This window comes from Seriola dumerili, unplaced genomic scaffold (genome assembly GCF_002260705.1).
Source record: "Seriola dumerili isolate Sdu_G_001 unplaced genomic scaffold, Sdu_1.0 BDQW01000686.1, whole genome shotgun sequence".
NCBI classification, from domain to species: Eukaryota; Metazoa; Chordata; class Actinopteri; order Carangiformes; family Carangidae; genus Seriola; species Seriola dumerili.
Genome location: NW_019174941.1, coordinates 1,000,618 through 1,025,124, shown reverse-complemented (window position 1 = coordinate 1,025,124; position 24,507 = coordinate 1,000,618). Strand labels below are relative to the sequence as shown.

At 40.2% G+C, this 24,507-nt stretch overlaps 2 protein-coding genes across 2 annotated transcripts; both read right to left on the bottom strand.

The window, feature by feature from the left end:
• Nucleotides 1–2,952: 2,952 nt before the first annotated feature.
• LOC111236646 (early growth response protein 2b-like) lies at nt 2,953–4,715 on the bottom strand. Its single transcript, XM_022765461.1, has 2 exons — nt 4,559–4,715; nt 2,953–4,303 (listed from the first exon to the last, which is right to left on the bottom strand). Exons 1-2 carry the CDS (start codon nt 4,713–4,715, stop codon nt 2,970–2,972), a joined length of 1,491 nt encoding a protein of 496 aa, XP_022621182.1. The 3' UTR covers nt 2,953–2,969.
• Nucleotides 4,716–16,262: 11,547 nt separating this feature from the next.
• On the bottom strand, nt 16,263–23,708 carry mogs (mannosyl-oligosaccharide glucosidase). Its single transcript, XM_022765453.1, has 5 exons — nt 23,629–23,708; nt 21,655–22,018; nt 20,388–20,611; nt 20,030–20,223; nt 16,263–18,755 (listed from the first exon to the last, which is right to left on the bottom strand). Exons 2-5 carry the CDS (start codon nt 22,001–22,003, stop codon nt 16,985–16,987), a joined length of 2,538 nt encoding a protein of 845 aa, XP_022621174.1. The 5' UTR covers nt 22,004–22,018; nt 23,629–23,708; the 3' UTR covers nt 16,263–16,984.
• Nucleotides 23,709–24,507: the final 799 nt, after the last annotated feature.

Below are 24,507 nucleotides of genomic sequence, written 5' to 3'. Positions count from 1 at the left end.
AGTATGCAAATGCGAATTTGAGCTTCCAAATGCACAAATGCAGAAATTCCATCACTGGCCAGGGTTCAATAACTCTTCAGTCTTCAAGTGTCTGGATAATGGTCACTGTGACTGCACATCACTGCAATTCAAAGCCTCAACTATCCATCACTGGACAATGTTTGCCACTAAAACAACATGGATAAGCGAGTGCATGTTGATGCCGGTTGGGCCCTGTGGTATTGTAAGTGATGATGAGTGATGGACAGGATAGGATGGGTACATACTATTCAGTGCTCCATGTGGCAGCTTGCATTTTCACACTGGTACAGTATGTTTGTCAGCTACAGACAACGCAGGCACTTACGCACTGCCGTGGGCAAGCAGAGTAGTGTTCTGCCAGCCGACTGCGTCATGGGCACATGCATGTCCTACGTACCACCGCGGAGTCCCTGGTAATACATGTCTGCATAATTTGCAATGACAGACTGTAAGATGTTGGCATCATGAAAAGATGCACAGAGCACAAAGCATCTTGGAAACCCACTTTATGTATAGAAACAACAGTCTTCTTCCCAAAATCTCTTGCATGTACACTTTGCACCATAAATGAGTCACATTTTTTGACTTACTTGTATTACTTGTACTATGCTCAGAAGTGTGTGAATTTTACAAATTCATATGAAAATGCATTTTGGTCTGTTCTTGATGTAGTGACATACAAAATTTGTTGCCTTGAAAAAATGTCCTCACCATCAGAATTGGCAGAAATTGCTTGCACCACTGCATTTTCTCTCTCTCTCTCTCTCTCTCTTAATTCTAGTAGAGAGATTTCAAGTCTCTCTCTCTCTCTCTCTCTCTCTTAATTCTAGTAGAGAGATCTCAAGTCTCTCTCGCTCTCTCTCTCTCTCTTAATTCTAGTAGAGAGATTTCATGGCACAGGGACCATTAACTTCATTTACAAGAATGCACAGGCAGTTTTGACAAGAGGAAACTTCAGTACCACCATTCTTTGAGAGAAAAAAATACATGATAATAGACCATAATTGCATTCAGCAATTGAGTGGAAATTAATATCTCTTTATTGCAAAAATGGATGAGTGAATGAACAAAGGAATGAATGAGCCGAGAGCATCAGATCATCTCACTGACATGGCAAGAAAATGTCCTGCTTAACAGGTTTCCTGTAGAGATTATCATGGCGTTCTTGATGTTCATCTCTACATTTACGTCAGGATGAAAGTGATATTTGAAGGCAAGGGGACTCAGAATCACAGCACTGAGTAACAGGGTGTTCACTTTATTGTGTTTGATTCAAAAGCCTTGTGATTCACAGGGCAGAGAGTTGTCTAATGTTAGGGCTACAGTGTGGTGCCACAGGTGGCCTGTTATAATGTATATTTTGGGAAGAGATACACTCATCCGAATGCTGCGATGGGGGGTCTCAAAGCATGTATGAAACAGACCGGGCAAAGTCAGAGAGGAAAATATAGTTGATCATTCTGAACCATGCACAAGAAACTTGCTGTTTCCAGAAAATGTTTATTTTGTTCATAAACTTTTCATAAAAATAACAACATCAATATTAATTTAAAGTATTGTAGAAACTGTGTATGTACAAAATCTTTACTTGAACAGTTAATATAACTTAAGGCGAGTTAAATTACTTTTTTGCAGTACCCTGTTGGTGACAATGCCACCAAACGCTCAACATTGTTTTATTTTTAAGTTTTTTTTTGTTTGTTTTTTTTTTGTTTTTTTTTGCTAAAGTGAACATTTCAGCATTTAGTATCTCCAGTAAAAGATACCAGGTGTCAAGACCCTTTCATCATCAAAGTAAAGTCCACAGAAACTCGCAGCAATGTGTGCTACCTGATTACTCAAAAGCAATGTTTATATGATTTGCTAGTCATTTCTAGCTTGATTAAACATACTTCTGTACATACTGTAAAATCATTTTTGTTGAAAAGCCGTACCACAACTAGTGTACATTCTGGTCCCTTTTAAATCTAGATCAGCAGTTCAATGAAATAACTCTTATCATACCAACAATGGGATGAAGTGTGAAAATGTTTCTGATATCAAATTGTAACATTTAAAATATTGTGTTACTAAACAGTAGCCCTCAAAAAACCAAGACATTATTAATGTTTTAGAATACATTTCACCTTAGAAATGACACTCAAATGTGATAAATGTAAAATATACAGTTAGCTATAAAAATACAAAGAAGTACAGTAATACAAATATATTTATTTCCCATTTATGATATATCTTTCACAATTGTAATAATCCAAACAATTGTAACACAACACAAAGACCAATGACAAAAAACACTGACAGCCAAATGATAAGAAGTTAAACAAACACTAAATTTGATCAAAGATGGACAGCTTTATGGTCAAAGCCATAAATTATGTTAGCCTACATTCATGTCAATAACCTTCACTGTGGAGTGAAGGAGTACCTTGACAGTGGCTGATATTCCGGTTAAAGGAAAGAAAACACATAAACATGCATTTTAAGAAACATAGTCCAAACCATTGCTCTAAGAATGCTAAAAGCAGAAAATAAGAATCTTAAATGGAGATATTAATAATCTGTAAGTGCAATCCATCCAGGCTCAGAGGCGGATGGAGGTTGGAGCTGTCCAGATGAAGAGGTGCTGAACAGCAGTCATGCAATGCCGCAGCAGAGAGGTTTGGCTCTACTGACAGTATCAGCAACAAGTCACTGTTGATCTGGTTACCGACTTTTACAACTTATGCATCTTTGCATAAAGTCAGCACCATCAGCAGCAGGCAATAAGGCCGAAGCAGACCTCTTTCTCCCTCTCTGCTCCTCAAAAACTGCAATATTCGCAAAACCTCTTATGTCAGGCATTGGCTTGCCAGTCAGACCAACTCAGATATCAAGTTGTATAGTCAGCTGGCTTATCTTCCAAGACGGAAAGATCCTAATATTATATGTGTGGACACATAGCCGTGTCTTCAAATTCCCTCAGGAAGAGTAAATGGCCATGCACCGGCGGTCACCTGTGGCTTTATTTCCATTTTCTCCTTCTGTTTCAGGTGTACGCGCCCGTGCCGTTTCCTCTCGTCGCTCCGGGCAAACCGTTTGCCGCACACGTCGCAGGAGAACGGCTTCTCCCCGGTGTGAGTCCTGGTGTGGGTGGTGAGGTGATCGCTACGACTGAAACTGCGCAAACAGATGCGGCACTGGAAAGGTTTGTGGCCCGTGTGGATGCGGATGTGTCGGTTGAGCTCGTCCGAGCGAGAGAAGCGCCGGTCGCAGCTTTCCATGGGGCAGGTGAAGGGTTTCTCTTTGGCTGGGCCGTGAGAGGCGGCGGGGCTCTTTCTGGCCCTGGGGGGCTTCGTTGCACGGGTAGTGTAACTTTGGGCAAAAGAATCTGGCAACAAGGAAGAGTACAGGATGGAGTCTATGGTGCTCGGTAAAGCTGGTGATGTGTATAAGGAATCACACTGGTTAGATGGCTGTGGTGGTTCGGGGAAGGGTTTCAGGTTGGAGGAGAGGCCCATCGGCGGTGGTGGGAGGTAATTATTGTATAGAGGACTGGAGTAGCTCTGAGAACAGGTGTCAGAGAAACACGGTTCCTGCTTGATTCCTCCCTCCACTTTAAACTCCATCTCTGGGTTGGGACAAATTGGGGGGAACGTGTCTAAAAGTTCCTTTACATCCATTTGCTGATCGGGGGGGAAGTCGCTTGACATCGGGAAGGTTTCTGTCTGGAAACTCGTCTCCAAACAGTCAGACTTATTAAATGTTCCCCACTCGTAGCAGCTGCTTTCAAACTCATTCTTGACCACAACTGGGAAAGAAGCGGCCTCTGACTTTGGTTCAGCCTTCTTCTGGTTTGGAGCTCGGGAGGAGCCGAAGCTTAGCTGGGAAGTGGACGGGTCTTGGGCCTGGCTGCCGGCCTGATCATCAGCATACCTCGGACATGTCTGGTCCGGAGAGTATACAGGAGGAGTAGGTCCGGAGCAGGTGTAGGATTGCCTCTTGGGGCCGGGGTCTCCAAAATTGCCATTGCTGCTGCTGTCCATTGGCGCAGGCGATGGATAAGTTCCCCGACTGTTGCCGCTCTGTTGCACTTCTGAAAGTGGCAGAGTAGATATACCCACGATCTCAGTGATCATATTGAGGAGTGTTTCAGTGCTGCACGGCGCTCCCTGAGATGCCTCAACATAGAAACTGCCGGAGTAGGCGAGCGAGGAGGGGGTGTAGGTGTCTTTTGGGCACTCGCAGGGGTTAAAAGCAAATTCCGAGTTGGAAGCTTCGGTTTTGAGGGTTGCAGGGGTTCCTTCTGTTGAATTAGAATGAGACAAAACTTTGTCATCGCGAGTGTTTTATATTTGAGAATCAGTGCAAATTAAACGGTGAGGAGAATCAGCGTTACATAAACATGCATGCGTATTTTGGCACAGGAATGCCTTGACAAGACGCCTTCATATACACGACTGCACTAAAAGTGTCGTCTATTTCCCGCGGTACTCATAATTAACACATTTTAATTCTCATGCATGCACATTTTATCGACTGTGCAAAGATGCGAACTCACCGTGGCCAAACTGGGCAGGTACCCCCCGCTCTGCATCGACATACACCTCCTGGTTATCTTTCCGCACGCTGTTTTCCATTCCCAGGGAAGAACTGTTGCAATTGTCAAACTGGGGGTAAAAAGAATCTTTCGCATTCAAATCCATATTGTTCAACATAATGATGCACTTAGAAGTCCGTCTCTCCCAGGGAAAAAGGTAAAAGGGGAAAATGTAAAACAAATTATGCAGATGACTGTTTTCTTTCAACCCCCCTTTTGATGGTTTTCAACAAATGATCCAAAGTGGTCTGTGTCAAAAGGTGTAAAAAGCAATTAAAGGTATTCCTTTTCGTCTCTGCTCCTCGGTAGGTATTTGCTTGCTGTGGATTTCACATCAGCGACTTCCCCTCTCTCTCCTTATATACACTTTGGCAGCTCCCTCGGCCCTCCTCCCCATTCATCAGCTCCAGTGAGAGGATTCCCCGCTGCGTGTAAACTTCATGCCCATATATGGACAGAGGATGTGACGGAGTCCCCCCCTTCACCCCTCCTCCTCCCAATCCTCCCTCCTCCCATACTGTAGAGATGGAGTCTGACGTTGCAACAAGTGGCGACCAGTGTTAGGCGGTAAAACGTTTGTAATAAGGGTATTTCTTTGCATATTATCGAGTCATTATTTCAATTAAAAGCATATTAAAGTAAAGCAATGATGAAAATATGAAGTCGTCACTCTTGGTATCAGCCTCCAGCCCTCCACCTCTCAAAATATCACTCTGAAGGTGAATTATCCCAAACGGTGTAGTAGCCACCTCCATCCGCTGATTAGTTTTGGCAGGTCCTCTCATGGTATCAGAGAAAAGATATTGCAAAAATAAAATAAAGAGATGGCTGACTTGTTCTTTTAAAATAATTTACAGGGATATTCCCGTTTTTTGGGATGAGAAGGCATTGAGCCGCCTATTGAGGACGGTATTGAAGGTAATGTAACGAGTAACGACACAGATATAGGCTACTCTCAGAGTCTTAAGCACTGTGTTTTGAATTGGGGAAATAAGAAATTAAATATTTTTGATTAAGGTGGCAACTAAAAGACAATTTGATTTCCTTACTATACATGATTTACAATATAACATAATAAACAGCAGATATTCCATGAACATGATAGACTTACTTGGATTTAGTCTGTATGTCAGAGTTCAGAGACACTATTTTGGAAAAACCCGTTGACGAAACAGCAAAATATTTGCTTCCATCAGTCATATAACAAAGTTTAGGGAAATGTAGGCCTATGTTTTATAATGATGCATTAGTTTATAAGATATGAAAATAAAACGCTACAATAATCTATAACATGTTTTAGGAAGATATTGAAGGTCTATAGATATTACAGCAAACAAAACACTGCATGTTCTTTAAAGTAACAATAATGGGACTGAGATAAAATGCCAGAAAATATATGATACATGATGTAGGAATATATTTATGATCCTAAACATAGCTACAGAAAAAAATAATGCAAGATCAGAATAATACCCTGTTACTAAAAGGTCATCATAGAAGAATCAGTCTATAGTAGTTTTTTTTCCCTTTAAGGTCTCTTTTCTTTTAAGGAAGGCTAATACTGGAGACTAGTTCAAGTTCAAAATCAACACACTGACGCAACACGATACATATCTAAAAAAGCTGTAAGAGCAGTGCAGATTTCAGAGGTGGGACTATAGCTGTTCTTTGTAGATCTAACAGCCGACACTGTTCATCTGTGTGTGTAATAGCTTGCAGTGAAGATTAAAAAGCAGTACACTAAAGGTTGATTAATTAAACGATAAAAGGCAAAACTGCGGGAACCTAAACAGATAATAGTCGATTCTCCTAAATCCGAGTTCGAAAGATTATCTTTGAATATAAGTTAGGACGGGTGCACTAATTTCTTTAAGTCAAATACAAGAACAACCTGCAGTCCAGTTCAGCAAATTTCTCTCCAGACACTTCCCTCTCTATCCAGACTGCATGCTCTAGATGTTTTCAGCAGTTAAACTGACCACCTCTTCCAGGCAGTCCACTGATTAGATTTACAAAATCCCTTCATCTCGTGTGGCCGCTGGAAATTGTGGTCGCTTACACCGTCAGGGCGAATAACTGCAAAGCCCAGTCTAAACGAACCCTTGGCCTTTAAAAGCATTGAAGGGAGTCGATAACACCCCTGAGGTGTTCAGTGGTTGAACCCAACTGTTCACATGACATTTCAACCCCCAAAGCATTTTTTTTCAGTTCCGCATCTGTTGCTGGGTGCACTCCGTGGTCACACTTCCTATTACAAAAAGTCGATACTCTTTCATAGGACGTTGCAGTGTGCAGCAGACCTCTGACACCGGCTGGAGGTTCAGGACCATGGATAGCGACGGTGCAGCATTCAGCTGTGTAATCACACATGAACCGGCAGCGCACAAACCCTTTACTTGTTGCTTTGCACTAAATGGTTCCTGTGGCTCTGTGTTCATGTGAATATCATTCTTTTGCACGACATCAATCCAATCACACCCTAGAGGACTATGGGAAATTCTGGTCGTTACTACTGCAATGATTTTGCCTTAATCCTGTGGTGCATTTTTTTTCTACAGAAGCAGTGGTCAACATAATTGTAAGGATCCTGTTGATACAACATGAGCAGGGACCCTGTAGTTTAATCAGTATAATATTAGCAATATACAGAGGTCCTACACAATCATCACAATTATGGGATTTTTTGAGTCCCTTGGCTATACTCAGTTGTTTTTCCCCATTGCTATAGAGATGCAAGACAATGCAAATAACAAGGGACATTTACTCTTCAACTGATATATGGTATTCATACTTAACTTGAATATTTCGTTCTTTTTTTGTTTGTTTTGTTGCTTCTTTTGCTATATTTCTGAGGGAAACATTTTACTTTATACTCAGCTACATTTATTAGAAAGCTATAGGCTATAGTCACTATTACTCTTTAGATTAAGATTTTACACAATAAACATTGTTTTTGTTAAATTTCTCATTTTATAAAATATGCTGCCTTTTTATAGATCCAAAAACCCAAGAAACGCTCATCAAGCCATTCATTTAGCTCCATCTAAATCATTAAAGTATTATTAAGATACACTGACAGGAACTATTTTGAATAATGAGTTCCTTTACTTTTTATACTTTTAAGTACATTTTGTTGCGGATAATTCAGTGTGCTTTTATTTAAGTTAAAGTTTGAATGCAGGACTTTTACTTGCAATTAGTTTATTTTATATTGTTCTGTTGCAAATGATATGAATACGTCTTCCACTCCTGCTATTGTTGGAGTTGGAGGTACCCTCACAAGGGAACACAAAATTAATCTAGTGGATCAAAAGGTGATTATCGGAGTGAGAAAATTATAATGCTAAATTTTGCTACAAAACATTAATGTTATGTTATTTTTATACATTGAGTGGCCACTTTATTAGGTAGACCCATGCAACCTGCTGTTAAATCTACCTTTACAAAGCTTATAACATTACATTTTTTGTGACTTTGTCGGGATTGTGTAAATTCTATTACATGTTTACTACTTAGGTCATAGTTAAAGGTGGTGTTGTACTGAACTACATTATATTAGGAGGTGTTTGTAATTTTTTTCTCTACCTATTTACGTACATGAGTGGGGGAGAATAATAGAAAAACCTCCAAGTACAACACCACCACTAACAATGACATCTAAAAACTGAACATTATGGGCATTACAAAAGTAGACTTTATGGCAGAACAGTTGTGCAGAACTGCATTAGATTGACACTGAGTGGATTTTGGCATTTTAACCTTTATTAAAGAGCAGACAGTCGAGATAGACAGGGAACATGGGGAAGGCGAGAAGAAAGGTGAAATGCATTAAAGGTCCATAGCCAGAGCCAAGCCAGGAGTACTGCCATCAAATGGTATGCATCTTAACCAACAGGCTCCAAAGACTCCACTAAAATGATCTTTTAGATTGTTCGTTAATCATTCCTTTTTTCATTCATTATTGTATAATGTATAGTTTTACATCTTCAAGGCTCTAAAGATTATTCAAATGAAACAATTTAAGAAGGGGATATCACTTTTCATTTGGACTTTTCACAATGGCCACAGAACCTGTTACAAGGGGTCACCATGTGCACATGGCTGTACACAAGCACAAATGTTATAAGGTAAGTGGACCAAAGCAGAAAATCATTTCTCTCACACCACTACAGACAGCATTTTACCGATAACCACAGGATTTTTTTCTTATTTTGAGACGTAATGAAAAGGCTCCTGTGAACTTAGATCTCTGGCTATTTGAAAAGTATCCAAGTGTGCTTTGTTATGGACAAGATTAACCGAAGATAAGAAAGCTTGTGGGTTATATGGAATAAAATGTATCGTATCTACTGTAGCACAAATGCAAAGAGACTAATAGACATAATAAACAGCCTGCTTACACTAGACTACTCAAATTTTATGTTATCTCCTCCAGTACTGAGTGGTGGAAAATGTATCAAAGGATCTCTGAGTCGCTTCCCTGTCATCTTTTTAAGGTAGTGTATGATAATAGCGTATAAGCTCTTTCATTGCAGCAGTGACATTCTCCGGAACAAATCGTTTTCACCTCAGATGTGCACTCTAATTCTAGGCCCAGAGATGTTTAGCTTTGAGGAACTGCCTCCAAGTAATCCAGAGTCTATTAAAACCAATCTGATCACACAGAGTTCAGATCACGGGATGCTGTTATGATAACTGCAGTGTGGCTAACCTCTCTCCTCCATAAAATGCCACAGCACAGGGACTAAGTAATGGATTTATGTAATGTTAGCACTTACTGACATTATAGCGCAGGGGTAACTCCATACTGGTGAAAGTTAAATGAAAGCCTTTGTTTTATTCCCTTGCATCTGAGCACTGTGAGACAAAATGCTCCTGTTTCTTATTGAACGGTCTGGTAGGTAGAGGAAGAATGTAGAGCAATACAAAGTTGCTTCCATGTTTTAACAAGGATATTGACTTCAAAAGAGGTTCAAAGTGCTGGCTATGGCAAAAAGATGAAACATTGCTTTAATGAAAGGATATAGTTTTTCTCCTGAATGGATAGTTTCAGCAAAGTGCAAGTGGAACATGCTTTCGTATAGACTAAACCTAAAATAGAACTATATAGAGCTATCTATCTATCTATCTATCTATCCATCCATCCATCTATCCATTCATCCATCCTATCTATGTCATCACTATGAATTTATGCATATACATCTCAATGCATATTTTAACAAGACTAAGAGTCTACAGCCAGCAGCGAGGCTGTGCTTTGAGCTAAGTGCTTATTACAGCAGGCTAACACGCTCACAATGCAAAGGCTAACAAGCTTTTGTTAAGCAGGTATTATGATTATGGTATAATGATTATGTCAAGTCAAGCCAAGTAAATTTTTATTTGTATAGCGCCAATTCAAAACATAAATTATCTCATGTTTGCCATCTTAGTTCAACATGTTAGCATACTAACATTTGCTAATTAGCACTAAACATAAAGTACTGGTCAGGCTGCAAGGAATGTCATTAGTTTTGCAGGTATTTTGTCAAAAACCAAAGTAGTGGACAAACTAGAAACCTTATGGTGGCACCACATGAAGAGTCAAAAAGACCACCAAAGTCATTAGAATTTATCCTTTGGGGACCATGAATGTCTGTACAAATGTTCACTGTAATCCATCTACTAGCTGTCGAGATATTTCAGTCTGTGGACCGACAGACAGACCAACATTGACAAACAGTGATTAAAAACACTCCTGTAGAGAAAAAACACATCTCATTTTTCACTACATAAACTGTATTTTGCAAAGTAGTTTATTCCCTACTTGCTTAAAAAAATCAATGTCCTGACAACTACAGACCTATTCTCACTAAATTCAAACTGTCAAACAGAAAAGAATTTAAATCTCTGTGGATTATGCATTGACTGCATTACTCCTGCTTTACTGATTGTATGTGCAATGCCTTATATTACTTACATAACTGCTAAGCTTTGTTCCCCAGGGAAATGTAAATACCCTTTTTATACTGTAAACCCCTGGCCACGTTATTTTCAGGTTCACTCCTGGACAGGGTGTGGGAGTTTTGCTTGCACTCGAGTGCCTGATAGAGGTGAAGAAGCAGTGAGGAGTGACTGCCCTCTGAGATAACCAGCTGCAAGATGAAGTATAGGTTGGACAGTAATGTCTGTCTATATATTCTTATTTTGACTTTTGATATTATTTTTCAATGTTATAATAACAAAATATCTAATTGGACTCTGTTGTCTATTATAAAAGAAACAACATCTAAAAATAAAAGCATTAACGTTTAGATAAGATACTACATTCTGCTTCTGACAAAGCTGATACACATCTTAAGATGAATCCTACAAGCTGTGGCATGTTGATTTTGCAAAACTGTGCAAGCTATTGACAAAAACTACAGGCACATCAATAGATGATATTACACCTAATTTGTGCTCTGTACATACCGTTTTAGAACTTAGATTTTCAAATCCCTATGAATATGAGACTATGAAGTCAAGTCTGAGCCAGAGACCAGAGTTGAGCTGACACCGTCCAGCAGTCATGGTGGCAAAATCAGTTATCATTTGCTATTCTCTTGATAACATTATTGCCTTTGTTCTGAAATGAACATTGGTTAAAATCAGATAAGTAGGGGACTTTCACTCGTTATTGAAAATCGGTAGCCAGTTTCTCATCCATGGATTTCCAAGGGGAATTCTAAATTTAGTGGAAAGCTCCACTGTCTTGATTTTCTCAGACCTTAACCATTTAAAACCCACACTAACTTTTGTCTCAGGACTAAAGGATTTTAAGTGTAGGCTGTTTCTGGTGTCACATTCACGATCATTTTATACTCATAAATCTAACTTCAAAATGAAATATATCTCACTTGAGTTACAGTGGCTCCTCAAAGTCTCAATGCCTTGGCATCCTGTCAACCAACTATGCAACCCACACTGTTTGAGAGTAAATAATAGAAGAACCTGATCCATACCAGGAAATCCACTGAGATGCAGAGGCTGTCGTTGCTGTTTGATATAAAAAAGCACTTCAAACCTACCATGATCTGGAGAGGTTATACAAAAAACACTGTACTGAATCTATAACACAAACCTGAGATTTAAAAAAAAAACGAGGTAAGCTACAGCTTTGCCTGCATCCATATAGTAATGAAATGTATATATCATACAGCACACACATTTACATTCAGCCTCAAGTGCTGCGTTGTACTTTTGACTAATGCCTTTTTAAGTTTGTGGATGCAAAGCAGATTTGCTGGAGCAATCCTACGAAAGCTAGGGTTGCACAAGAGCTGGAGAAATCCATCTGCCTCCCCCAAATCACATTCTGACATGTCTCACAGTCAAATCTCGCCCCAAGGCGCTAGATGAGGGAACATCTTCAATCTAAACATGGATACAATAGGGCCTGTAAGACACCGCAAAAATGGATTGGGAGTGCTAAAACCACAGAAACCTCTGCCGGAAACACGACTTTCTATAAATACAAGATACTCGCCTCAGCTGCCAATCTCGTTATTTTCTCTCCCTCTCTCCCTCTCTCTCTCTCTCTCTCTCTCTCTCTCTGTCATGTTGGGCTCTGCATAGTTATATATACTACATCATCATTCAAACACCGGGCAATTGAAAGAAAAATAGCACAAATAAGAAAAATAAAAGCAGCGGAAGCGTGGTTCTTCTCTTGAAGAAACATCTCTCTCCTGCTCTTCCTCTGAGAGTGGGAGTGGGTTAGGGAAGCCCGGTACCAGGCCCCGATGCTGCGGCTGCTGTTGGTGCGGCAGGTTTCCCGTGCGATCCAAAAATACTTTCGCACTCGCCCACTTTGGTCCCCAGCCGCCTGTACTCTTTGGTTCTACAACAGGGATGGGTGAGAATCACATTCAGCTCTCCAATCGTGATTGCGGAATGCCCCAGTGTTTCTTTAACCATGCCCCCAGACTCCTCCACACACACTGCACTCGCATGGCTCCCACCTTGCCCTCTTCTCTGTTGAATCCAATGCTCGCAGCACTCTGACAGTCCGATTCTTGGGCCTGATCCAGCTACTGTACCTGCTGTTACCTAACTGCAAGCACATTTCTTAAGAGAAATCCATGAAACAGAACAGTGATTTTTTTTTTTTTAATCACTCCACAACTGATTCAAAAATGTTTGATGAACCGTAGATAAAGTGTCAGAATGCAAATATCTGAGTTATTTACTTCCCCAGATACAACAACAATCCCCTCAAAGTGAAACTCAATAACATCCACTACACAAAATCATTATCACGCAACATGGGACTAATTGCATGTACTTTTGACCAACAGAAGTTAATAGGTCTACATATTCTAGTCTCTGACTCATCTGCACCCACACTAGTTTCTGTTTGTTGCTTTCTTCCATCCAGTGACATCACAACATGTATGAAAAGATATGAATCTAAAAAATTTGAACATTGTTTCCATTACTGCTTGATCGATACACATACAGTCATTGCGAGGACATGCAATGCAAACAGATTCAAACAAATAGCTAACGGCAGGCATGTGAGGAAACAGATGAAGAATGTTAAGAGCTTGCAGCTAACAAAAGTAACTATGGAAACGGCCAGCTCTACATTGCACTAGCTTCCACAGCTCTCTCCAGAAATAAAAACTGTTGGGCTAAGAGCGAATCAGGTAAAGACAAAAGATCGCGGGTGAACCTATTTATAGTGGGCCTTACATAACATACATAGACCTATGTTTGCTGAGGCAAGTTTGGTGCTCAACAGTAAGCTTCTAGGGGGCAAAGGCAGGGTAGAGAGAACTGGAGATGCAGGATCCTGGAGGGTATTTTAAAGGAAGACGAGAAGTATAAAGAGCAATTAGGCCAGTCGACATCATCGTCCACACTGAGAGGAAGGCTTTCTGTTTTGATGTCAGGGAGAACAAACACTGTCCTGGGAGTGATGTCAAAGCTGGAGTACCATGGACTATATTAACATGCAATACGCTAATGAAAATTGACATATTAAACAGTTGATATAGCCATGAGGTTCAAGGAATACACAAAGACAAGAAAATGCATACGTCACAAGAAGCAGAAGTTCATAGCGAGTTTGCCCAGAGGTCTTGTTTATTTGTATGGGAGGCAAAAAAAAAAAAAAAAAGTTAGGTCAGAGGAGACTGCACACACACACATTACTGTGTGGCCTCAGGACAAAATATCTGACATCTCCAGCGAGATAATATGAACATACAAGCCCACATATGTACAGAGAACCTGTGCGAGAGCCGCTGTAATGCAATAGCAGTGATCATCTAGAAATACAGCCTGCCACCATATCTTAAATCCAAATTGAGCCATTAGCATAATTATCCACTTATACTGCTTTAATTCTAAGTAGCTCTCCATTGTAAGTAAAATGATAGCTAAGCTGTATTCAAAAAGCCTCTTTCCCACTCACAAATGCCTTATTAATTAGCTCCCTCTAGCATAAGTTCCCAGTAATTACATTCAATACAGCAGTCAGTGCTACAGGCAGGAGGGGAGGGGGGCTGTATTTCCAGACAGCAACTATTAGACAACTTTATAATTACTCTGCAGATGTATAATGATTTCCATCATAGAAATACACCATTTCAACACTGGGCTGCAGCCATTTGGACTCTGCATTCACTATGTTCACTGCACTCATCAGCTAATTCATTGGTAGTAGGCAATCACAAAATATTCACAATATAGAAGCTCTGATAAGGTTGGGATGATATGCAAATGAATACTCCCTGACTCATCTGTTTATTATGCAGTCACATTAGTTAGCTCTGATGCTGTTTGGCTATTATCCCATCTCACTGTGAAAAAAGGGTCTTGGGTGAGGGGGATGGATTGCGCAGTGAGTGCTTTAGTCACACAGATTGTCCGCACTCTTCAAAGAAATAAATGCATTTTCGACTGTAGTTGCATTGAGGGGATGTGGAATCCATTTCCTCTGAGAGAAATGGCAAAAGGCAGAGGATATGGCTCATCTGTGTCCAAATCCCTTGATACCGTGCTTTGCGTTAACAAGTCAAAGGGTCAAATGATGAGCTTGTGTCTCCCACGACTGAGCCCTGAAGGCATCATTGCACACTGATACATCATTCACTAATTTTTGAGATCTAAACTCACAACAATTCATCCAAATGAAGGTACTGCAATGTTGGAAGAAATGCTAAAAGATTAATTTGAAACATTTTTCAAGATACAGAGTGAAAAACTTAGTGTTTATTTTTATTGCAGTTAATTTACAGCATCTTCAGTTTTCATGAACAGAAGAACTGAGGGACATACTGTATCTTCTGATAAATGTGGCAAAACTACCAATCTGTGGCTTCACAGCCTATCTGCTGTTCTGCTAACTGACAGAGGCACTATTTTTAGCCATGCAACCTTAATGCACCATGCTAAGCCTTCAACTATACAACTGCACATCTAGCCCATTCAAAGGATTCATAAAGTCTAGAGGTTGGAACCCAGTGGTCATGCACACAGACGGAAAGCCAGTATCAGTGCTCTCAGCACCGTTTTATATTTGGTGTCTTATTATCAATAGGAACATTGCCACTGTATGCCCTGGTCTGTGAATGTATGCCAGTATATGTCAAGGAGTGAAAAGAATTTGCCATCTATGTACTATCCATGCCTTTTGATGTTAGCTAATTAAGCACCAAGTCTTCACAACAAATGCGCACCATGGAAACCATGCAACAAAAAAGAAATAACCTGCAGCAGATTGACGTCAGCTTGAGGCCTCCAAATGTGCCATCCGACAAAAGAAAGGAGGACCAGGTCACAGTGTGTTGAAGCTACTGTCTGCTTTGACTGACAGAGGAGTGCTGACATCTGTACTGAACACGTGGGGAGTTATTAACTGCAAGGTGAGGATCCTGTCCTCTAATTCTTTACTTCTTTAGGAAATAGGGACAATTCATGTCACAAAGTGGAACTGGAAACTGATAACAATGTTGGCTACTTAGTAATACTGAAAGAAAAATTCAGAGTATGTTCCTCTCCATTGTCTAACATCCATTAAATATTACAACTCTCTTAAGCCTGTATTTCTTGGATAATATGCACTCTAAAGCATTTTTGGGAATACTGGAAAGATTTGAAAAATAAAACAAAAAAAGAGCCATGGTGGGATTTCATCTCCTGACAATAAGAACATTACTAATTTAAGATATAAACATTAAAATTTGCACACATTAAAGAACTACCTACGCAGACTGATGTGCATCTACCATATACAAATGTTCTGTAACATGGAGGCACCAAAAGCTGTATTAATAAACTGTGTTTTTTAGATGTTTTAGATTACATTAGTAAAAAACAGGGATTAATCAATTGTGATTGGAGAGAGATTATTTAGTGGTAAATTTTATCTGTGAGACTCAAATGATGCTTTCATCCACAGCAACTCACAAGCAGCGATGGATTAATCTTATATTCAGACATCACCAGAATAAGCGCCTAGTGTGAAGGTGTGTCAGGGTCTGAGCCAGAAGCACAGAGGGGAATTTTATTTTTATTTTCTGCCTCTTGTATTTCAAGCAGAGATTGTAATTACAGGTTCAGATAAAATTTGCAATTTGCATCCATCCATAGAGGTAACATACCAACATTACCAAAAAAAGTAAAGTATGACAAAAAATGATGCAAACCATTTATTGTTTTTAACAAAACAAGACCAATGTCACAGTCCATGTTGTATTCCCTGCAAGTCAAATATGTATATGCATACAAAATAGGGCTGCTTTTAGAAGCAGTAATTGTAGAAATGTTGACCAAGACTGAATAGAACTTTTTTTTTTTTTAAACAATTAAATATCAAAATTAAAGAGAAAATGGCACATGTAACAATTAAGTCCCCTATTTTTCAAGCTCCTTGTCTATTTAAAACTTTCTTCACATCTAGTGGGGAAGCATGAATCCTCCCTCAGAGAGGTGGACCACCAATTTCCTACTTTTTAAATCAAAGTATATGTCTGTCTTCATTTTCCATATTAAAGATTGCAGTGAATGTACAGATATGTGAAGGTGTCAGGAATATGATTTCATTAAGTAAAATGCATCTTAAGTACATAACTGAAGCACTAGACAGTGCTTAGCTCCACATACAGCAAAGTCAGGGTAGCTGCACTTACACTTGTTTGAAATTGCCCTTCAGAGAGCACCTGTGAGAAACCTGTTATTCTAATTAAAGGTTATATGTGGAAATGAGATCATAAATGCCTATTTGTCAGCTGGATGTTCTTAGTAGAGCTTTAATCAACCAGACAAGTAATATTTCTATTTCTGGTCACGGTGTTGTTCAATCCCATCCAGATAAATGAAGCACAGTATCATAGAAAACATGAGATGAAACCTACAGTATCAGTACTGTTCAGCCATCATTAATACTGTCAGTGCTGACCAGCCAGTAAAGGGGTGGCTTCCTTGGCCCCTACCAGTGCTGTCATTGTATTGTTCCCAGATATATCCTGTTTCAACATACTGTCTATAAACATTATTGATAATGTTAGTCCTGAGTTCCTCATAGAGAGCAGCTGCCTTTTCTTGGTATGGCCCTTCTGTGTTGCTGTAGTAATGGAGGGCTCTCACTGCCAAGAAGTTGATGTTAATCCAAACTGGGCCCCTCCAGTAGGGGGCATCGTGTTCTGTGTTTCGCTTCATATACAAGGGATCGGCCTTGGAGATTGAACGCAGGCCATACGGTGTCCACAGCTTATTGGAGTCTCTCATATCTCGGAAGATATGTTCTAGTTTGGGTGAGTCAGGTTGAAGGATGTGTAGTAAGAAGGGGAACAAGCTAACGTAACCCAAAGCATTAACATACTGCAGCTTCGGGGCCCTGCGGACTGAGCGCACAAGGCGAGCCACAGGGAACTGGTGACGAGGTTGTCCAGGAGGTACGTACACCTTCTCCTGCTGCAAGGACACGGCCTGAGTGTGGTTGCCAAAGTCGCTGAAAGCACGGAGTTGTTCTGACCAGTGGAGTTCATTCAGCAGGTTGTTGTCACTGAGCACTTGGTGGGAAAGTTCATAGTCCTGATAGGGCTCACCTAGAAGCCGGGCTACACTAGCCATAATGCCTGAGGACAAGGCCATCCAGCAGTGTAAATCTACATGCCGCTCATCTGCTGAGGGGTGCGATGCTCGAGGATAGTCATCCAACCCAGAAGTCAAGGTCTTGGGATTGAGGAACAGATTGGTGTCCTTGTCCCGTCCACGCCAGCGGTAGGAGTTGGGTAAGGGTCCAGTCTGTGTGGTGTTGTACCACTCAAACCAGGTTTTCAGTCTGGGGAAGAGCCGTCGGAGGAAAGGCAAAGTTGGCTGAAAAGATGCCTTGTCTGGATGAGCAGAGAGCTGTTCAATAAGTTCCTGAAGAGCTAAGAACAAAGTTGGTGGGTTGGCATTCTCGTTCCGCTGAACTACAAACTCAGCTGGGACCTTACTGCGAGCCTCATCTCCAAGGATCTGCTCACGGGGGATCCAACCCTCCATATTCATGAGGTCTATCCAGTGGGCAATAGCCTCCCTTGTCACCTGGGGATCCCACTTACTAAGCAGCAGCTGGTGAAAGCCCTCATCCCAAAGGAATCCTCTGGGGAAAAAAGAACGTGATGGTACGGCAGTGAATAAAGCACCTTCAGGGTACAGAAGCGGGTATTCGTTGTAGACTGACTGCACCACTGCCTGGCCATAGAAGTAGCCCATTCCACCCAACATGTTGCTGAGCGCTGCTTTGCCAAATTTAATATGCGCCTGGTTAAAACCTTTGTTCTCAAGCCCAAAAGTCCTCTCAAATTTTGCATCAAACTCAGCTTTCCTCTTCTCCAGCTCCTGGGTCATGATGGAGCCCACCAGTTGGTTGGGACGATTGTGGAAGCTTCCGGACTCAAATAGAATTTCAATCTGGAACGGCGTCTGGACAGTTACCTGGTGAACCACAAAGTCACTCTCTTTCCTTGTGTCAGCAGGTTTCTGTTGGTTTTGCTGATGGGGAGGCTTGTAGGTGTCTACAGCAATGTAATGCCTCTTCTCACCAGAGGGAAGACTGTAGACAAACCTGTGGTTCAGACTGTGCTTCACAATGTCAGTCAGCTTCTCCAAGCCAGGAGACACAGTCTGAAGATAGTTGTAACTGAAAAGGTAAGAAACTATTGTTAACTGTGTAACCTGTGTTTTCAAATCTATGAAACTACAGCAGTCACACAAATGTTTAAAGTGTAGTTTACAGGGAGTTACTGCTGTACAAGTGATCTTAACAGCACTAGCTATGCTTAGGCAGCCTTAGCTAACTGTATCTTAGCCTTTGCTGTCTCATGTTGAACTGGTGACTCAGAGGTGAAGTGACTGGTCACAGTAACAATCAAACTTTAAGCTCCCACTTACACTACATCATCCATCTTCCTACGATAACTCATAATTCATACAATTGTTATCATTTCTATCAGTACATACTGTACCTTCTATTTTGCTATGCTGGTCTTCTCTGGCCCTTTTAAAAGTTGTGAAATACTGGCGCTTCTTGTGAATGCTGTTAGCAGACAGCTAGCAGAGACTCCTGATCCATTTAATGCAAAAAGTAGTACCACAGTTCTTTTTGAAGGTGGATAAACACCTTCACTGATTAAATCACAGCTGTGGCCTTTCAGGAAAACACAAGACCCCTTAAGGAAAGGGTCAGGCTTTCTTTAGCTTTTCAATTACATACATACATGTGTACACACACACACACACACACACACACACACACACACACACACACACACACGCGCACACGCACAAACTGCCATGCCATAATCCATATCACAACAATGATGAAAATGATGAAACAAAGGCTGAAAATCCTGCTTTTGCTGCCATCTAGCGGTTGCATTTTTTTTTACCCCAGTGTTTATGTAGGATCACTCTACAACACATCATGAAATTACTACTGAGTATCATCCAAAGAGTCAAAGTTTAAAGACCACACATCTGATGCTGGGAATCTAGTGAGGTGTAAACAGGCCACATTCAGGGTCACTCTCAGGAACAGTGCTTTTCTGCTATAAAAGATTTGGTTTTTCATCACACTAATTTACCACATGTAAGTTTTTATGAAAGGGTGTTGGCACACTCACAATGTCTTCTCACCTTTCTATCAAAGTTTATCTACATATGTCTTCTCCTAACTTCAACGACTGATTGATAATCAGCACTACAAAGTGCAAACATTACTATATTCTGTTCATTTACCTAATTTAATTAGTTAAACAAGTTTTTTGTCAATTTTCTTTGCTAGTTATCTTTACTCTTGATAAAACTGAGCACTCGCAGTCATTCTACACTATATTCCCTCCATCTTTCTTGATTCTCATCACTTTTTGAAAGTACTGCTGACTTTACCGTTCACTCCTGTATTTATCTATTTACCTGGCATATTTAGCGCTGGATAATTCCCCAGTAACAGGCTTTCGGAAGGTGATCTTAAAGTTTCCAAGCTCCTCTGAGAAACCAGTGATGGATGCAAGGCGATTTCTCTCCTCCACGTGAGCCTCCAGTGAACCCTGTGTGTCTGCTGCTGCATAAAACATCAGGGAGATGACTGGTGCTTGAGGGGCAGAGCTCTGGCGGGTAAAAAGAGAAGAAATCAGCATCCCTTAGACCACTGATATTTCAACAGAAGACAATACAACTATTAACTGCAATATCCATGGCAAAAGCTGGTTTGGGTCATGTAAGGGAACATCTGCACATACAGTAAAGCTGAATAAACACAGTCAGAACTCACATGCTGTTTAGCAGTGATCCTCCAGGTCCAATCTCCTCCATGACCTCCTCCCATCCTCTTGACAAACTCTGTGGTTAGGGTGAAATCGTTGTCTCGGATTTCCTGGACTCCGAAGGTGATCCCATCATGCATCAGCCAGCCATAGCCTTGCAAACGATCCCCCTGCTCACAAGTGTGCCTCAGGTTTACGTCCATGTCAGAAAACTGGCGCATCCACATCATGCCTGGGGAGATATGATAATGAAATGAAATTAATTTGGCTGTATAGCACAGATGATGCACAAATAAAGATTATGCTTCTTACTTTGTGAAATAAAACTACTAGTCAACAGTTTTAGATAAAGGTAATTCCTAAAACTCATTGGTTTGTACTAAGTTACCAGCCAACTGGGTTTTCAGAACACCAGTGCATAATTATTGGTGTTTACTCAGTATTGGAAAATGTAATGCACTGTCAACAAACAATATTGGACATCCAAATTGGCTGACAGAGTAAACAGTCGTAGGAACTGTAGCCAAAAATTACTTGAATTTGACAAGTTCCTGGGCTCATTTCCAACCCTGTTGCTGATCTAGTGCAATTACACACTGAAGACTTCATTAACGCAGCAAAGCAAATATTTTGTAAAAGGAAACAATTAAATGTGAAAAGGGAAAATCCATTCTTATTAGTTATTTTGTGTTATTTGAAAATAGAGGCAGTATCTACAAAACAGACAACTGTCTAGTCTATGTACACTTTTTGCCAGTAATACATTGTGATAAATTAGTGATTGACTCTATGCGCTCATAGAATGTTACATACAAGTAAGTTTTGGTCTTGTCTGACTGTATGGTTACAGCTCTAAATCAGAAAATGTACCTCACAGATGAATGCATAATGTCAGCAAAATGATCATGATATAAGATATTGTTTGGGATTTTCTCATTGTTTTACTCTTTTGAATTCATTAATACTCAATACATGAGTTAAATATACAATAATCCTGCAACAACTGTGTAGTATGTCTAAAAAGACATTTTGAGAAACAGCATCTCCAAAATATGGTCACATTATCATCACATCTATTTTCAGTTATTCAGAAATAAATTAGATATTTGATTCTTTCATTAGCATCGAGCCCTACCCGTACCCTACTAAAATCCCAGGTTATGTTTAATTTGTACAATATTACAGAAATACCATGTCGATGTCATATTTTCCTTTAACCATCCCACCATAAATGTGCTTATAAGCTTCAGCTTGACTCTGACTGCATCAGCCTACCTGTCACAATCGACCTGGGACTCCTAGTTTTCATGCCAAAGTAGACTTGCGGCCTGTATGAGCCCCAGAACCTCTCCGGAGAAACTTTGGCACTGCTGCTATTGGCATCCAGGACAGATGGTGACGGGTGCAAAGTCACCACCCGTTTGGCCAGGCTTGACCGCATGTAGAGGGCATAGAAGAACCAGATCAGACTGAATATGCAGAGGCCAATCGAGATGTTGATGAAGACTTTTCCAATATCAACTTTCTTTTTCTTCTCCTTGCGGTGAAACGCAGAGGGCTTCTCATCTTTCCTTGGAAGGGGAGCAGCTTCACTGTTCACCACCCTCTTCCTCTGCCTGCCCATCCTGCCCTTCTGAAGCTGGAGACAAGAGGAGGAAGGAGGAAAATATTAGGATTTAAATATTTTTTTCAGTGTGTAGCTGTGTCAAGGGAACAGAAAGGCAAACCTCTTTCAAATAATGCTTCCTTATGTCCTTAGACATAGAGAACAGTGCATATTAAACGACAGGATCCAATGAGTATTTAACCTTACACCCTCAAACAGTCTGGAGATCCCTTTTGTTTGTTTGACTGTTTTGGTAAAGAAGAAGTGGCAACCCTATGAGGTGTCACCCATTGGTTTGTGAACTGCTGTTTGGTTTTTTGGAGCCATTAGAGAAGCCATTAGAAATCATATTTGGACAATTCAGAACAGGAGAACAGGAAGAGACTTCAGACAACTTCTCCACTCAGACTGTGAACCTGCTACATGTAAACTGTGTCACACACAAAGACTGATGATGAATAGTGGCCCTTTGACTTTTTGCACCTTACTTCTATTACATATGGGCTGCTGCAACAGCTTTTCCAACTATGCATTACAGTCAACCTATAGACTGTTGCACTATGCTCACTTTAACTGTGAAGGTAGCACACACATTTACAGCATTGTAAATTGTTGAAATTAATGCTGTTTTGTTGATGTTTTTGTTGAAGATTGTTGATGGTTTTTACAGAGCATATCTGGCAATTTATTGTTACTTACTGCAAATATCTGCAATAAGCTGATATCAGCCAATATAGCAGCCTGGCCAATTCATCAGTCTAGTTCTAATATCAATGACGACAGATTCATTGATTAATTCTTTTGACAATAGAATGACAGTAGATATTAAAAAATGATGAAGGTGACATCCTCAAATGTCTTGTTTTGTCTGACCAACAGTCCAAAAGCCAAACGTGTTTACTGTCATGTATGACAAATAGAAGCATCAAATCCTCACATTTGAGAAGCTAGACAGCAAATATTTGATATTTATGCTTTAAAAAAATGACTTAAATGACAAAAACAGCTAAAACGAGTTGATGACTATTTTTTTTATTAATCGAATGAGCATTTAATGGACTGATGTTGCAGCTCTACTGAGCATGCAGGATTAATGGCAGGACCATTGTACTAGACTGCAATGGTGTTAACCAAGTACATCTGAAAAACTGGCAAATTATGGATAGTTTCTGATTTCGAAGCAAGAGAAATACAACAAATACTAGTGTTTACAGCACATAATTTGGCAACATTTATGAGATGAAAATCGTCCTTATTATTTCTGTGGTTGGTCATGGAGCATCCTCTACCGTCTCAGGCTAAACACAGCGGTCTAGCTAACTCTGCATGGTGTATGACAGAAAATGTGTTCTTACGTCGCCGACCATTCAATAATTAAACCCGCTTATATAGTAAGTTTCTCCAATTCAAATCACTGACACCTGTTTTACCCAGAGCACATTCAGCCGGAAACCCGCCGCTACACCCAGGTAAAGCAACGTTGCCTGGAGGTTGCACGCTAGTAGTACCGTCATGATAACGTCAGTTTTAGCGATACCGACCGGCTGTCGCAATGTAATATGGCTTTAATTAGTCAGCAACTCAGAAATATGCTTCCAGGACGCAGTTCTATCTTAATTTTCATTGACCAAATGATTACCGACCTGTCAAAATGCCAGAATCTCAGCTGCTCATTATCCGCTGCTAGCAAACTAGCCACTTCTACTTCCTGGTCAATACTCGCTTCCACTGACGTGTACTCTGCTCCACTTGCTGACGTGCTGCGTTCACGTAATGTCGGCAGAAAGAGTACGACAGGCAATCTCTGTTTTAAATGCCCATCAATGAAAATGGGGCAAATAATTTTGATGATTTTACAACTTTGAGCTAGACATTCAAAATTAATTGGTCAAATTGCCCGAGAAATCCTATTTCAATATATAATTTAAAATTCTCCTAATTAGATGGACTTAAGTTTTCTGTTGCTATGCAGTTACAATATTACTAATTTCCCTCTCAAATTGCGAGACTTCTACAGACGCACTCAGAGAATGGTCCCTCATTTACAAACACATTTTTTGTCCTCATATGTGCTTTATTTAGAATAATGGGGGTATTTTGCACTGACAACTCGAACACTGTTGGCCTCCTTTTGAAACCCCCCCCCCAAAAAAAAACAAATGATACAAAATTCCTCTAAGAACTTTTGCAGTTCTACCTATTTGTAATACATGCATTGTTTCTTATTTGTCTTGCTGTTTAACAGTGTCTCTAGATGTTATCTGTACATTGACTGTACCAAATAAGTATAATAATAAAACACCCTTTAAAGCAATGAGAGGAGAAAAAATGCAAATATTACTTTATAGAGGGAAATATGTCATTTTATTGAAATATATAAAATGAAATTCTTCTGTAGAACAGTGTGTTGTGAACAGTTTGCTGATCCAAAATAAATCAATCAATAGTACAAATATGACTGTAGGAATACAAAACATTAACATTATAGCCTCTACTTGACAGTGGATGGCTGCATGCACGAA